Genomic DNA, 12,284 nt, shown 5'->3' on the forward strand with positions numbered 1-12,284 from the left:
GCTCTTTGAGACATTCCTCACCTCCAAGATGTGCTAAAAATCACTCGAAGCAGGACACAAGAGAAAAGACGTAGTCGACTGGGGACGCAGAACTGCCACCTCTCTGCCCAAACTATGCAAAGCAGACAGGCAGTTCTTTCTAAAATGCTTGGAACCAGAAGTAAATGTGAAAACCCCTCGGCTGCTGTGGCCCCAGGCTATGTGGACACCTCAGTTATCCTGTCAGACACTCTTTTCTTCCAGGAATTCTCTCCCCTGGTTGAGTGAGACTTGAGTCAGCCTGTGGTCTGCCCCCTATTCCATGAGATGGACAAAGGCACCTGCCTGCTGCCCTGAAACCCCTGGAACATCTGGAGTAACAAAGGCAGAGGATGGAGATTCTCAGCCTCAAACAACCAGTTAATCTTACCTGAAAGCTGAAAAATGTGAATACACAATGTTTATAAAGCAGCTTTATTGAGTTTGCATATCTCATCCTTTACCCTTTTAGAGTACACGATACAGTGGGTTTTAATATACTTGTTGATATGTATGGTGTGATTGCTTTTCATCGCTGGGACAAAATACCTGGGAAAAACAACTTAGAGGAGGAAAGATTTATTTTGGCTCCTAGTTTCAGAGGTTTCATTCCATGGTTGACTGGCTCCAAGGCCAAGGAACACCATGGCAGAAGAGCAAAGCTACTCCCTTCATGATAGCCACGTAGTGAGGAAAGAGAGGCTAGGGACAAGATATACCCTTCCATGGCCCTGTGACTTACTTCCTCCAACCAGGCCCCCCTGCCTGTAGTTTCTGTTTCTTTCTAATAATGCTATCAAATATTAATGCCTCCATAGATTAGTCCACTGATGAGGTCAGAACCCTCATCCAATTGCTTCCCCAGATCCACTTCTGAATATTGCTGCATTGGGAACTAAGCCATCAACACATAAGTCTTTGGGAAATACTTCTTATCCAAAACCATTAGTTTGGCCACTCCCACAATTTTAGGACATTTTCAGCAGTCACTCTTTCATGTCCTCACCAAGTATAGATTTGCCTGTTCTGGACATTTCATAAAAAAATATAAAACATTTTTTTGTTTTGTTTTGTTACTAGCTCATCCCATTTAGCATAGTGTTTTCAAAGTTCATCCATATTATAGTATGTATCAGTACTCCATTCCTTTTTATGGTCAAATAGTATTCCATTGTGTGAATATACTATATTTTGTTTATCATTCATCAGTTGATTGACATTGGAGTTGATTCTGTGTTTTGATCTTACAAATGGTGTAGCTTCTAAACAATGTACACAAGTTTTTTTTTTTTTTTTTTTTAATGTGTGGACATCTGTTTTCCTTTCTTTTGGGAATATACCCAGGATTTCTGGGTCACATGGTAACTGTGTGTCTTAATTTTTTGAGGGATTGCCAGACATTTTCCAAAGCAGCTGCACCATTTTACAGAGATGTTTCATAAAAGAGATTTCATCATCATCTCCATGGTGCTTCCTGATGTAATTCTAACGTCCTGCCTGTGTGGATAAGAATCCTTTCTCTGCTTCGTTTGGAAATAAAATTAGTGCAGAACAGATTTCAGCACTGTACCTGAAGTAAAAAGTATTTTTAGAACAGAGCAGTCACTTCTTCCAAGTTGTTGTTTTCAAAGCTCCGCATTCCTCGGGTCTCACTAGTAGTCCCAAGTTACCTTGAGCTCCAAGTAGAGGACTAGTCAGTCTGATACTGGAAGATTGTCCAGTGCCCAGCTGTAGCACAAGTTGGCCACAAAGAGTTAACCTGATCTGGAAGACAAATCTGTAGGTTAAGTGGAATAGAGCCACAGATGTGTAATCCCACTCCTGGGGATGTGATATCTCTTCTTGAAAGTGTCGTCACTGTTTTGGTGCTATCTGGTAAAAACTGAGTCATGAGGTGTCGACAAAAATCCAGTACACTTCATGTGAAGCTTGAAGCATTCTGCTCATTCCTGAGATATCCGCGGCTGTTAGCCGCCATTGAGATGGTAAACAACTTGCTGGGGATGAAGTCCTGCCACTGTGGCTTTTCCTGACTGGTCTGAGCGAGGCACAGACCCAGACGGTGTGCCTGCAAGAATCTGAGGGTGAGGGAGGACTGAGTGGTGGTGACATGAAGATGAAGTGGCCTCAGCTTTCACAGAGGCTCTGCTTCCAGAGGCGCCCCATGGAGGGAGGCAAAAACCAATTGTGTTTGTCCCATGAGCTTAAAAAAAGATCACTCCCTCTTGGCTGGAGATGAGCCTTTCCAAAAGGTGGCTGTGAACCTACCTGAGCGTTGGCCTCCCTTTTCTGTATTTGCAGCCATGGCACAGGGTATGAGAGCGAGAACCACACGACACCCATCCTCTGTGGTGCCCAGTACAGAATACACACCCATGGTGTCTTCAGAGGCATTCAGGTGAGTACTCAGGGATGTCCCCTGGACGCTGCCTTCACTGCACGGCCTCTTTTCCTACTCCACTGTCCTTCAGTTCCTTGCCGATTGACCATCTGGCCCTCGAAAGACTTAGCCATCAGGGACCCCCACCTCCTCCCCCTCCAGAGATGCTGTCTCCTGCCTGACTTAGACCAAGATGCTTCCTGCAGAGTCTTGCTCTTTCCTTCCTTCTCCAGAGTGAACTGTGCAGCTCTTGTATTTGCTAGGCAAGCTCTATTCTGGGCTTGAATCAACAACCTGGACTCTTACGAGATTTGATCTGCATTGGAAAGTGCCCAAAGACGGACTGTCTTGCTGGGTGTTGATGATAGCAATAATAACAGTAGCACCTATGCTCGGACATTTTCTTTTTTGGTACCAGGTATTGAACCCAGGGGCACTTAACCACTGAGCCACATCCCCAGCCCCTTTATATTTAATTTAGAGACAGGGTTTCACTAAGTTGCTTAGGGCCTCGCTAAGTTGCTGAGGCTGGCCCTGGAACTTGTGATCCCCCGCCACAGCCTCCTGAGCTGTTGGGACTACAGGCATGCATCACTGCACCCAGCTACTTGGACATTTTCTATGTGCTAAGATTTATACATGGACCTTAAAAAAATGGACTTTGTCTTTTAGAGAAGTTTTAGTTTTACATGAACATTGTCCAGAAAATACACAAAGTTCCCATATCTCCCTTCCCAGTATTCTCAGTTTCCCCTATCATTAATATCTTGTATTGGTGTGATATATTTGTTATAATTGATGTGCCAATATTGACGGGTTCAGGCTAACTAAATCTATAGTTTACATTAGGGTTCACTTTTCACGTTGTATAGTTCTGTGGGTTTTAATAAATACACAATGCCACGAATCTATTTGGATAGCATCAGATCATGGTATTCTTATGTGGTGTATCACCTTAAAAATGCTCTATCCTCCACCCGCCCATCACTCCCCTCCTCCATTCTTCCTTCCCAGCACCCACTGATCGTCTCTCAGAATGTCATACAGTTGGAATTGTACTCTATGTCGCACTTTCAGGCTGACTTCTTTGTATTCTCCCTGTGCATTTAAGCTTCCTCCATGTCTAAACATAGTCTTCCTTCCCTCATTTAGTCCTCAGCATACATCTGTGAGGTAGGTACTGTTATTATTTCCGTTTTACTGGATGGGGAAGCAAAGCCCAGGTAAGACGAGTGACTTGTTTAGAACCACATAGCTAGCAAGCGGTGGAGCTGAGACCTATAACTCAGGCTTGTTTGACTGCAGAACCCTCTTTAATTTTGTGGTCCTGGGGATTGAACCTAAGGCCTTGTGCATGCTAGGCAAGCTCTATTCTGAGCTACATCCCCAACCCTTTTATACTTTTATTTTGAGGCATATTCTCCCTAAGTTGCTCAGGCTGCCCTCAAACTTGGGGTCATCCAAGCTCAGCCTCCTAAGTAGTTGGGATTACAGGTGTGTACCACCACCACGCCCAGCAAGAACACCTGTTTTTAACTGATACATAATACAGCTTGCTGGGGGGACAGGACTGTGAACAGTTTAGAGGAAGAAGTCTCCAAGGAGAGTAATGAAAGTAAAGTGGAAAGGAAAAAGCTTTTTGGAGAATTCAGTGTTTGGTGGAAGACCACTTTCACAGAGCCTCTCTGGGGCTGTCATTAGCACACAGTAACTGAGTGATTGTATTGGTGTTTTCTAAGTGTGACTCAGTGGCCACAACAAGAGAAACAGCTGTCATCCTTCCACCAGAATAGTCAGCACCCTAGGGATAAGTTGTGTGTGGGCCAGGCCCCTGTGTGATATGTGGGGCAAGTAGCTCCGAGATGTTCTGATTATTTTCCAGAAGTGTCGTGGAAGTAGAACAGCGTGCTCCCTCATCCCAGGCCTTCCCATGGTGAGAAATAAATGCAAAGGTCACAGAAATACAGAGAACCAGTGACGGTTTAGGAAGAGTCATCCAGTCTCTTTGGACAAAAACCATCAATCCTTTCCCCACCAGGACCCTGACTGACATTCACACTCATCTTTATGTCCTGTTGCCATGTACACTGCATCTGGGATTAATGAGAGGAAATGAAAAGTGCTTCCTTTGCCTTCCTCCTTGTCAGAACCCCATTTGTCAGACTCACTGTTATGGCCTGTAGCAAACTCCACCCTGGACAGGTGTCTTGTTCTTTCACTATCTACTCATTTTTTCCTTGAGTACACCACACCGCTGGCTCACCATTTAGTTTCATGCCACCATTTACGGTGAGATGCTATGGCCTATCAACACGGCTCTCCTAAGTCATTGTACATTTTTAACTTCAAAAAAGATAGTGCCCTCTCAGTGCAAGGGGGTGTGAAACAGGAACGAGAACTTAAGCTTGGGGAGAGTGGGAAACACACAGGGCGGGGTGTTGATTAAGCTCTGAAGCAGTTCCAGGTCTTAGCGTGATGGTGGGTATGCTCTGTGTCAGCCACTCTCACCCTTTGGCCTAGACTTGCACATCTGACGCTGAACAGGGGGAATTAGTGGCTCCTCGGGCACCTGCCCTGCTCCCGTTTATGACTCTGAGCCTGACAGCAGGGAAGGGGAGCCTCTTCCACCAGATAAAGGGGATGAGCAGATGCCTTGGAAGGACATGTAAAGAGCAGAGACAGCAGACAGGTCCAGTCATTTCTGGTGACAGTATTAAAGGTCGTATTGGCCGTGCCATGGGCTTCTCTTGAGTTCAGTTCCCCTTCACAGATTGAACCCTCAAATCCAGGGGCTCTTTCTTTCTGGTCATTTATTTGCATGTGGACATTCTGGTCACTTTTGTGCTTATTCACTAGCTCACATTATTCTCTGATAAGAAACTTCAACATCCATTGCAGATTGGGCTCAAGGTCATGGTGTCTGAGTGGGAGGGAATAGATGAGATCTGGGACTGGACTTTCGGACCTCACAGCCTCATGTGGAGGAGCTCAGAGACAGGATGGATTGGGAGCTCTTCTAGGCACCAGCATTTCTTCTCCAGAGGCTCTGTGTTAGGGAACCCGAATAGACTTCATTTCAAGTCCCAGTTCTGGTTGATCAGTAGTGATAACGTTAGAGTACGACTCTGCAGAATGTCTGATCTATCATCCATTAGTGATGTCTGCCACGGGCATTTGGGGTGTGGAGGGGAATGGTTTCAGATCTCACATACCTGCCATCCTTTCCTTGGGTATATTTCAGTGCTCACTTTTTCTTGGGACTGACATGAATGTTCATATGTGGCCTAAAACCTCTGTTCCTCTCACACTCTGCCTACAGGATGTGAGGCGTGTGCCTGGAGTAGCCCCGACTCTTGTCCGGTCAGCATCTGAGACCAGTGAGAAACGTCCCTTCATGTGTGCTTACCCGGGCTGCAATAAGAGATATTTTAAGCTGTCCCATTTACAGATGCATAGCCGGAAGCACACTGGTAAGTGTGTCCATGGTCCAGCCCTGGACACAGGTAGTTCAAGAGCTCCTGTTCTGGGCTCACATGTAGGTGACTTCTGGAATGGAAAGTAGGCATTGCTTAGAAAGGTCAGGCCAAGGCCATTTTCATCCTGATTGTGAATCCTTTTTTTAAGAAGTCAGTAAACTGTCTTCAGGAAGAACAGAATAGAGTGGTAGAAAGAGAATATCATGGAATTAAAGAGACCCACACTTGAATGCTGGCTTCACCAAGTGGGAGCCCTTGAGCAAGTTACTCGCTGAACATCATTTGCTTCATGTGGAAAATGGAGATGATAATGCCCACCTTATGGAGTTGTTAAGCGTAGACTAATATTTAAAGGCATTGTGGATTTAACGTACCTAGCATAGGACCCTATGTCTAGGGGTCTGAACGAATGCTAGTGATAGAATATTCTTACCATCTCTAAGGGGAGAGGAGCAAGCCTGGGCATAGGATAATCTGATGACTCGGGTGATGGACAAGGTCATCATAAAACTTTGAAGGAATTGTCCAGAGAAGAACTGAATCGTTTAGGTTAGTAATAACCCACCAGCAAGGAAAGGGAAAATGGCCTGTAGTTAAATTTTTGTCACTAGTCTTTAAGAAATGGAGAAGTGATTTTTTGATTGTATGTTCTGAAAAACCGGAAACTGGACACACCCTTCCATCCCCGGTCAAGGAGTCTGTGTCTGGGACAGAGTTGGCCTTGTCTGGTTGTTGGCCACCTTGAACGTGAACAGGCATTTCACACATGTTCACTCAGCCTTGTGGGCACAGAATGGGCATGTGTCTGGGTCTTCCCTACAGGGAGAATGTGAAGCCCAGGCTTTTCCACAGAGAAGCTGGTGCTGGTCTTTCCAAGTGAAGGACAGCTTCATGCTGTGACTACTCTCATTATTTTGTTATTCCTGCTGATTTCGCTGTGGGGTAACTGAAAGTGAGCTGCCTTCAGATCCCTTTAGACCGCTGGGCTTTGCTAACTCATTGCATCTGGAGGATGTGATTCTGCCATAAACTTGAGCTTGCACTCAGTGGACCACAGGCTTTGTTGAGAGCACCTGTGGCATATTATGCTTTTTACATATTCCCCTCAATGGGATCATTTGAAAAGTATCCACCAAGGTAATAAGAAAAATGATAAAGTCAGATTCTGCCAGCAAGCAACTGTATTGAAGGTGATATGGTTTGTAGAAACTTACTGGAAAGAGGCACTGACAGCAAAGGAAGGTTAGAGGGCTGTGGATGAAGACAGTGAACGAGACAGCCAAGAGCCCCAGGCCCCCTGGGCCCTCCACAAAGCTCTTCCTTGCAGAAGACAAGGTAGTCAGGTCAGTGTTTAACAATCCTGCAGCCCCTGTCTTCAAAGAGTGCAGTGTTTGTTTATATATTTATAACAATACAGACTAGTATATAGAGAATTTTTATGTGCTGGTCTGCCTACACACATTATTTCATTTAATCCTCACACACAAAACCATTGTCAAGAGGGTAGGACATAGTGGAAGCAGGACTTCAAAACTCCGACCTTTTAACCCCAAATCACAACCTCCTTCTCAAGGAGGGTGTGGTGCACTTTGGAGCGAGGATATACACTAAAGAAAAGGAACTGAGAAAACGTGGGATCACATTCTAACTCAGATCCTGGAACAGCTCTGAAGTTGAGAGGGAAGGGATTTGAGCTAGGGGCACTGGAGTAGTTTTCTTGAGGAATAGGAAGGTCTTGGGTTAGCCGTTGAAGACTGCTGAGGTCAGGCAGAGCACTTGAAGGGTGAGCAGAAGGCCGATTGCAGGGCAAGGAAATCAGATGAGAAGGGGCACCGTCTCCTGCAGGTTGTCGAGCTGCCACAGAAGTCACCGGGCTGGGTACAAATATAAATGAAGGAAAGCTCTCCAGATATTGTAGCCTGTGGAGAAGGCAGACAGAAACGGCTCACCTCATTAGATGCACTGGGATAAATTCTGTTATGAGGGAGGGAAGGGGTTTGTATCTGACCATGAAGTTTCCAAGCAGGCATCACAGGGAAGTGAATGGCATTTGTGAGGGACACAGGGTTGACTCTTGAATGGGTAAAAAAAATGTGAACATAGGAATGAAGAGTGTCTAGTTGGCTACAGTCGGGGTACAGATATCAGGAAGAGGGCAGAGGTCAAGAGCAGAAAAAGGCACTGGGGGCTGCCCACCAATGGAAAAGACTTACCAGACCCTGGGGTGGCTTGTTGTCCATCTCAGAATGCCAGTGACTCAGAAGTCTGAGGAGAGGGAAGGCCACAGTTACTGAGTGCACTCAGCTCCTGGGGTTTGGCTGCACTTTCTCTGTGGAGGACGGGGTGGGGCAGGGGATTGTGCAACCCCATGACTGACTTTTCTCTTAGAACAGAATGATACAAATTTTCTATGTGCTTTGGCTCCGTGGATTGGTTGATGCTTGACTCAAAAATGTGAAGTCAGTAGCAAAGAACACCAAATCTTCAGGCTGTAAAACTTAAAACACTTATTTCTGGGGCTAGCCTCAAGGCACACCCATCCCAGAATTCTTCTCCACACTCAACCTAGGAGTTAAAACACCTTTGGTTTTTATTTAAGTATTCCCTGATGTCATTTTTTGAGCACTGCTTTTATGCTAGGCACCGGCCTGAGCCCTTTATGTGGACGATCAAGTCCTTTGAAGGTGTCAGATTATTGGTCCAATTTCCCAAGGAAGAACTGTGCTTCACCCAGAATTGTAAGCAGCAGAGCTGGTGAGGGACGGCCCTCGTTCACCCAGCCCAGTGTCTGCGAGTGTGCACAGCTGGGCCTTTGATCTCCTGTGGAAATTGGCATCGCTGCCCAGAAGAGCTCCCCGAAGTGCCTGAGGCATTTTGGGATCCCCTCAGTCCAAGTAGGTGAGGTTGCCTCTGATGAGATCGCACTTCCAATGTTGTTTTCAAATAGAATATGTGTCTTCCCCAAGGTGAGAAACCATACCAGTGTGACTTCAAGGACTGTGAGCGAAGGTTTTCTCGTTCAGATCAACTCAAAAGGCACCAAAGGAGACACACAGGTTTGTAGGTTCCCTTCTCATTGCCAGCAGTCGTGTTCCCTTGGGTTAGGGCTGATTTTGTGATGCTCTTCCGTGTTGAATATGGATGAGAGGGTCAGCCATCTGTTTCGTTTTTTTCCAAGAATCCACCCCTCCCCCAAATCTGGAGACTTTCCTTTTCTTGAAGAAAAAGAAAGGAAAGAAAAGGAAACATCCCACGCCTTCTGCAGACCACAGCACAGTGAGATCCCACAGCCATGGGCTGCTGGTAGAGAGTACCAGTCAAGACCAAGGGTGGTGGAGAGCAGAATAGGGGTGCAGCAGGATTCACCTTTTCAGTTATGACCCAGCTGAGACCTTCTCTCTGATGAGAAGCTAGACCTTGTGGTTAAGGAACGGTTGTTTCCAGGACAGAAGCAGGTCCTTGAGGGTTACAGTGCAGAACCAGGTGGATCCTACTGCTGGACCTGGGGGATTGGGGAAATGTGAGGGCCTGACAGACATTGCAAGTGTGGCTGGAAATACCGGGCTCCTCCAGCTGCCACCAAGCCAGCCTTGTGGGCCTCGCTGTGCCCCACATCGTTAGGGCCGAGGCTAGACCTTCTCTGTCCGTTTAGGTGTGAAACCATTCCAGTGTAAAACTTGTCAGCGAAAGTTCTCCCGGTCCGACCACCTGAAGACCCACACCAGGACTCATACAGGTAAAACAAGTGCGTAAACTTTTCTTCACATTTATTTTTCATTATTTTTTTTAAAAAACTACTGTTGATTGAGCTTGTTTGTGATAAGAGAGATTAGATTTAGAGACTCAATTGAGAGAAAGAACAATGTGTAGCTATCTTAATATGATAAATAATAATGTTTATCAAAGAAGGAGAGAAGGGGAAATACAGAACAGGAGAGAGATGTGGCAGGAACATCCAGAGTGTCCAGAATGAAAATGAAGAGATAAACTAGGTCCCTACTGTTCCCAATTTGTCCAATCACATTTTTTTTTTCACTTAGTTTGACACAATAATCAACCTTACAGGAAATTTTTTTTTTTTTTTTTAGCAAGACAAACACTTATTCTCCTGAGAGTTCATATTTCAGGATCCTGCTTGGAGAACTGGTTCTAATGCCCCCAAAGCAGTCTTAGTTTCTGCTAGATGGACTTCAGTTCTCGGTCCTAGCATACAGAGGGAATAGGGCTTTTACATCTCCACTGGCTGTTGAAGGATTTTTGCTTGTCCACAAGGCTGGTGTGATTCATAATGAAATTAGCACCACTGTATTGCATATTTTTTACCTTCGGAAGGAGGGCTTTTGCTTAGGTGATCTCATTTTATCTTCCTAATATCCACATAAAAAGAGTAGTGTAGGAGTGATTTATCCCTAGTTTATTGACAAGGAGGCAGAGGCTCTAGTGAGTAAAGGACTTGTCTAAAGTCACGAGGCTAGTAAGCAGCAAATTCAGCCAGATGCTCCCAGCCCCCCTTAACCCACTGTCTTCTTGATGAAAGAGCATGAGTTCATGCAGCCTCCAAGGAGGACAGAAATAAGAAGACAGCCAAAGCCAGCAAAGTTGTCTCCATTGAGTTTGGATTGATGGAGACTGGTGGGAGAAGGGGTCAGAATTTGTCCAGTAGGAGGCAGAGTTGGGAGCAAGAGCAGATCAGGAAGATCAGAGGGACAGTGAGCGGGAGGTGAAGGAAAACAGTCCCCTACCCGGGTAGTCTACAAGCTGCGCTTAAGACAGTCGAGACATGGGTGTAACAGTGGGCATGTTGGGTGGTGCCTTGCTCCCCGTCTTTTGATGTGGCTTCTCTGACTTAGTCCTAAGCTCACAAAGTGGTGGGAAAGAGTTGTCCCTTGTACACCCACCCCCCATGTGTGTTCCAAGTGACCTGTGTCACCAGCAGACTGATATTATATTTGCTCATCCCCCATTCTGACCATGGGACACCACATCTCCTGGGACATTTCTCGGATCAGTAGTCAGAGAAAGCGAAGTGGGACCAGCAATATCCTGAGAAGATCTTCCAGGAGGTACAGGGTTGGCTCCTATGGCATTATCCTTAGGAAGGCCCGGGAGGTACAATATAGGAAAGAGTCTGGGCTTTGGAATTAGACAAGGCTGGATTTTAGGCCTGCCTGCGTTTGTTCTTGCTAGATGTCCAACCTCATCTATAGGATGGGGATAATGTTTCCCTCATGGGACTGTTGTAAGGAATATATAAGGTGTGCACGTGTGCGTGCACACACACATGCACACACAATGTCCAGCACAGGACAAGTCTTAGCATCTGTCAAGCATTTAATAAAAATTAGTATTCGTCCCTAATGAGATTGATGCTTGGAAGGAATGTCCTGAGGCTCTGTCGATGGAGTCGGCTTATTTTTTGACAGAACCATGCCTCAGTTAGAATCTTCTATATGACAGAGATGATGCTCTGAGTGACCCTGACCCTTCATGGTAAAAGAAGCAAATAGCATGCAACTGGTGTCAGTGATTTATTTTAAGATATCCATAAAGAGACATTAAAGCTGCAGACCCAGCTCCACCTCTGTATAGCAGTCAACAACATCCAGGGTGTGATGATCCCGAGGCCCTTGCAGCTGGGTTGAGCTCAGTTCCCTGCTCAGCCACAGGGAACCATTGACAGAGTTCATACATCATTCCAACAGTAGACTGGAACAAATGCTTTCCCCCTTAATTAAATATGTATTTCCCAGATATTTCCATTAACTAGATTCATCCCTTCTTTCCTGTTTCCCTAGTCCCCTAGTCTGGATGGAAGAACATTTCATAATTTTTGCATTATTTCGGACATTATTTAGCCCCCAGAGGTGCTGCTGTTAAGCAAGCCCATTGGAAGCTTAGGGGAAGACCTGTGGGAGTCAGGGGCAGGTGGCTGTGATGAATGAACTCGGGCCTTTGATAATTGAACTTGTGCCAGTCTTGCCGAGGCAAGTGTCTCTGACCGGCAATTGTATCAACAGGTGAGAAGCCCTTCAGCTGTCGGTGGCCCAGTTGTCAGAAAAAGTTTGCCCGGTCTGATGAATTAGTCCGCCACCACAACATGCACCAGAGAAACATGACCAAACTCCAGCTGGCGCTCTGAGGGGTCCAACACGGGCACAGTTCTGTGTCCCAGGCAGGACAGTGTGTGAACTACTTTCAAATCCAATTTTGAAATTCTTCACTCACCTAAGGATATGGCCGTTGATCATCTTCATCCAACTTCCAAGACAAGATACCTGTACCACTGGATCTTACCAGGTTTGCGGGAGGAGTTGGTCTCTCCTCCGCCTAACTCAGGCCTGGAGAAGCAGCTAATGATGTCTGGTTAGTTAAAAGCCCATCGCCATTTGATCTGGATTTTCCATTGTAAG

The 12,284-nt window shown here is 45.9% G+C and overlaps 1 protein-coding gene across 11 annotated transcripts in view; it reads left to right on the forward strand.

Annotated features, from left to right (window-relative positions):
• Wt1 (WT1 transcription factor) overlaps window positions 1–12,013 on the forward strand; it is a 45,318-nt gene extending 33,305 nt beyond the window's left edge. For 4 of the 11 annotated variants that reach the window (XM_027936613.2, XM_027936614.3, XM_071617109.1 and 1 more), the window contains 5 exons: window positions 2,320–2,416; window positions 5,718–5,868; window positions 8,841–8,930; window positions 9,527–9,610; window positions 11,892–12,013. In XM_027936613.2, the coding sequence (XP_027792414.1) occupies window positions 2,320–2,416; window positions 5,718–5,868; window positions 8,841–8,930; window positions 9,527–9,610; window positions 11,892–12,013 (544 nt within the window). Of the gene's footprint in view, window positions 1–2,319; window positions 2,417–5,717; window positions 5,869–8,840; window positions 8,931–9,526; window positions 9,620–11,891 lie in introns of all 11 variants that reach the window. The other 7 variants (XM_071617108.1, XM_071617111.1, XM_027936612.3 and 4 more) reach the window with 3 other exon arrangements.
• The last annotated feature ends 271 nt before the right edge of the window (window positions 12,014–12,284 follow it).

Source organism: Marmota flaviventris, chromosome 9 (assembly GCF_047511675.1).
Source record: "Marmota flaviventris isolate mMarFla1 chromosome 9, mMarFla1.hap1, whole genome shotgun sequence".
Lineage (NCBI taxonomy): Eukaryota > Metazoa > Chordata > Mammalia > Rodentia > Sciuridae > Marmota > Marmota flaviventris.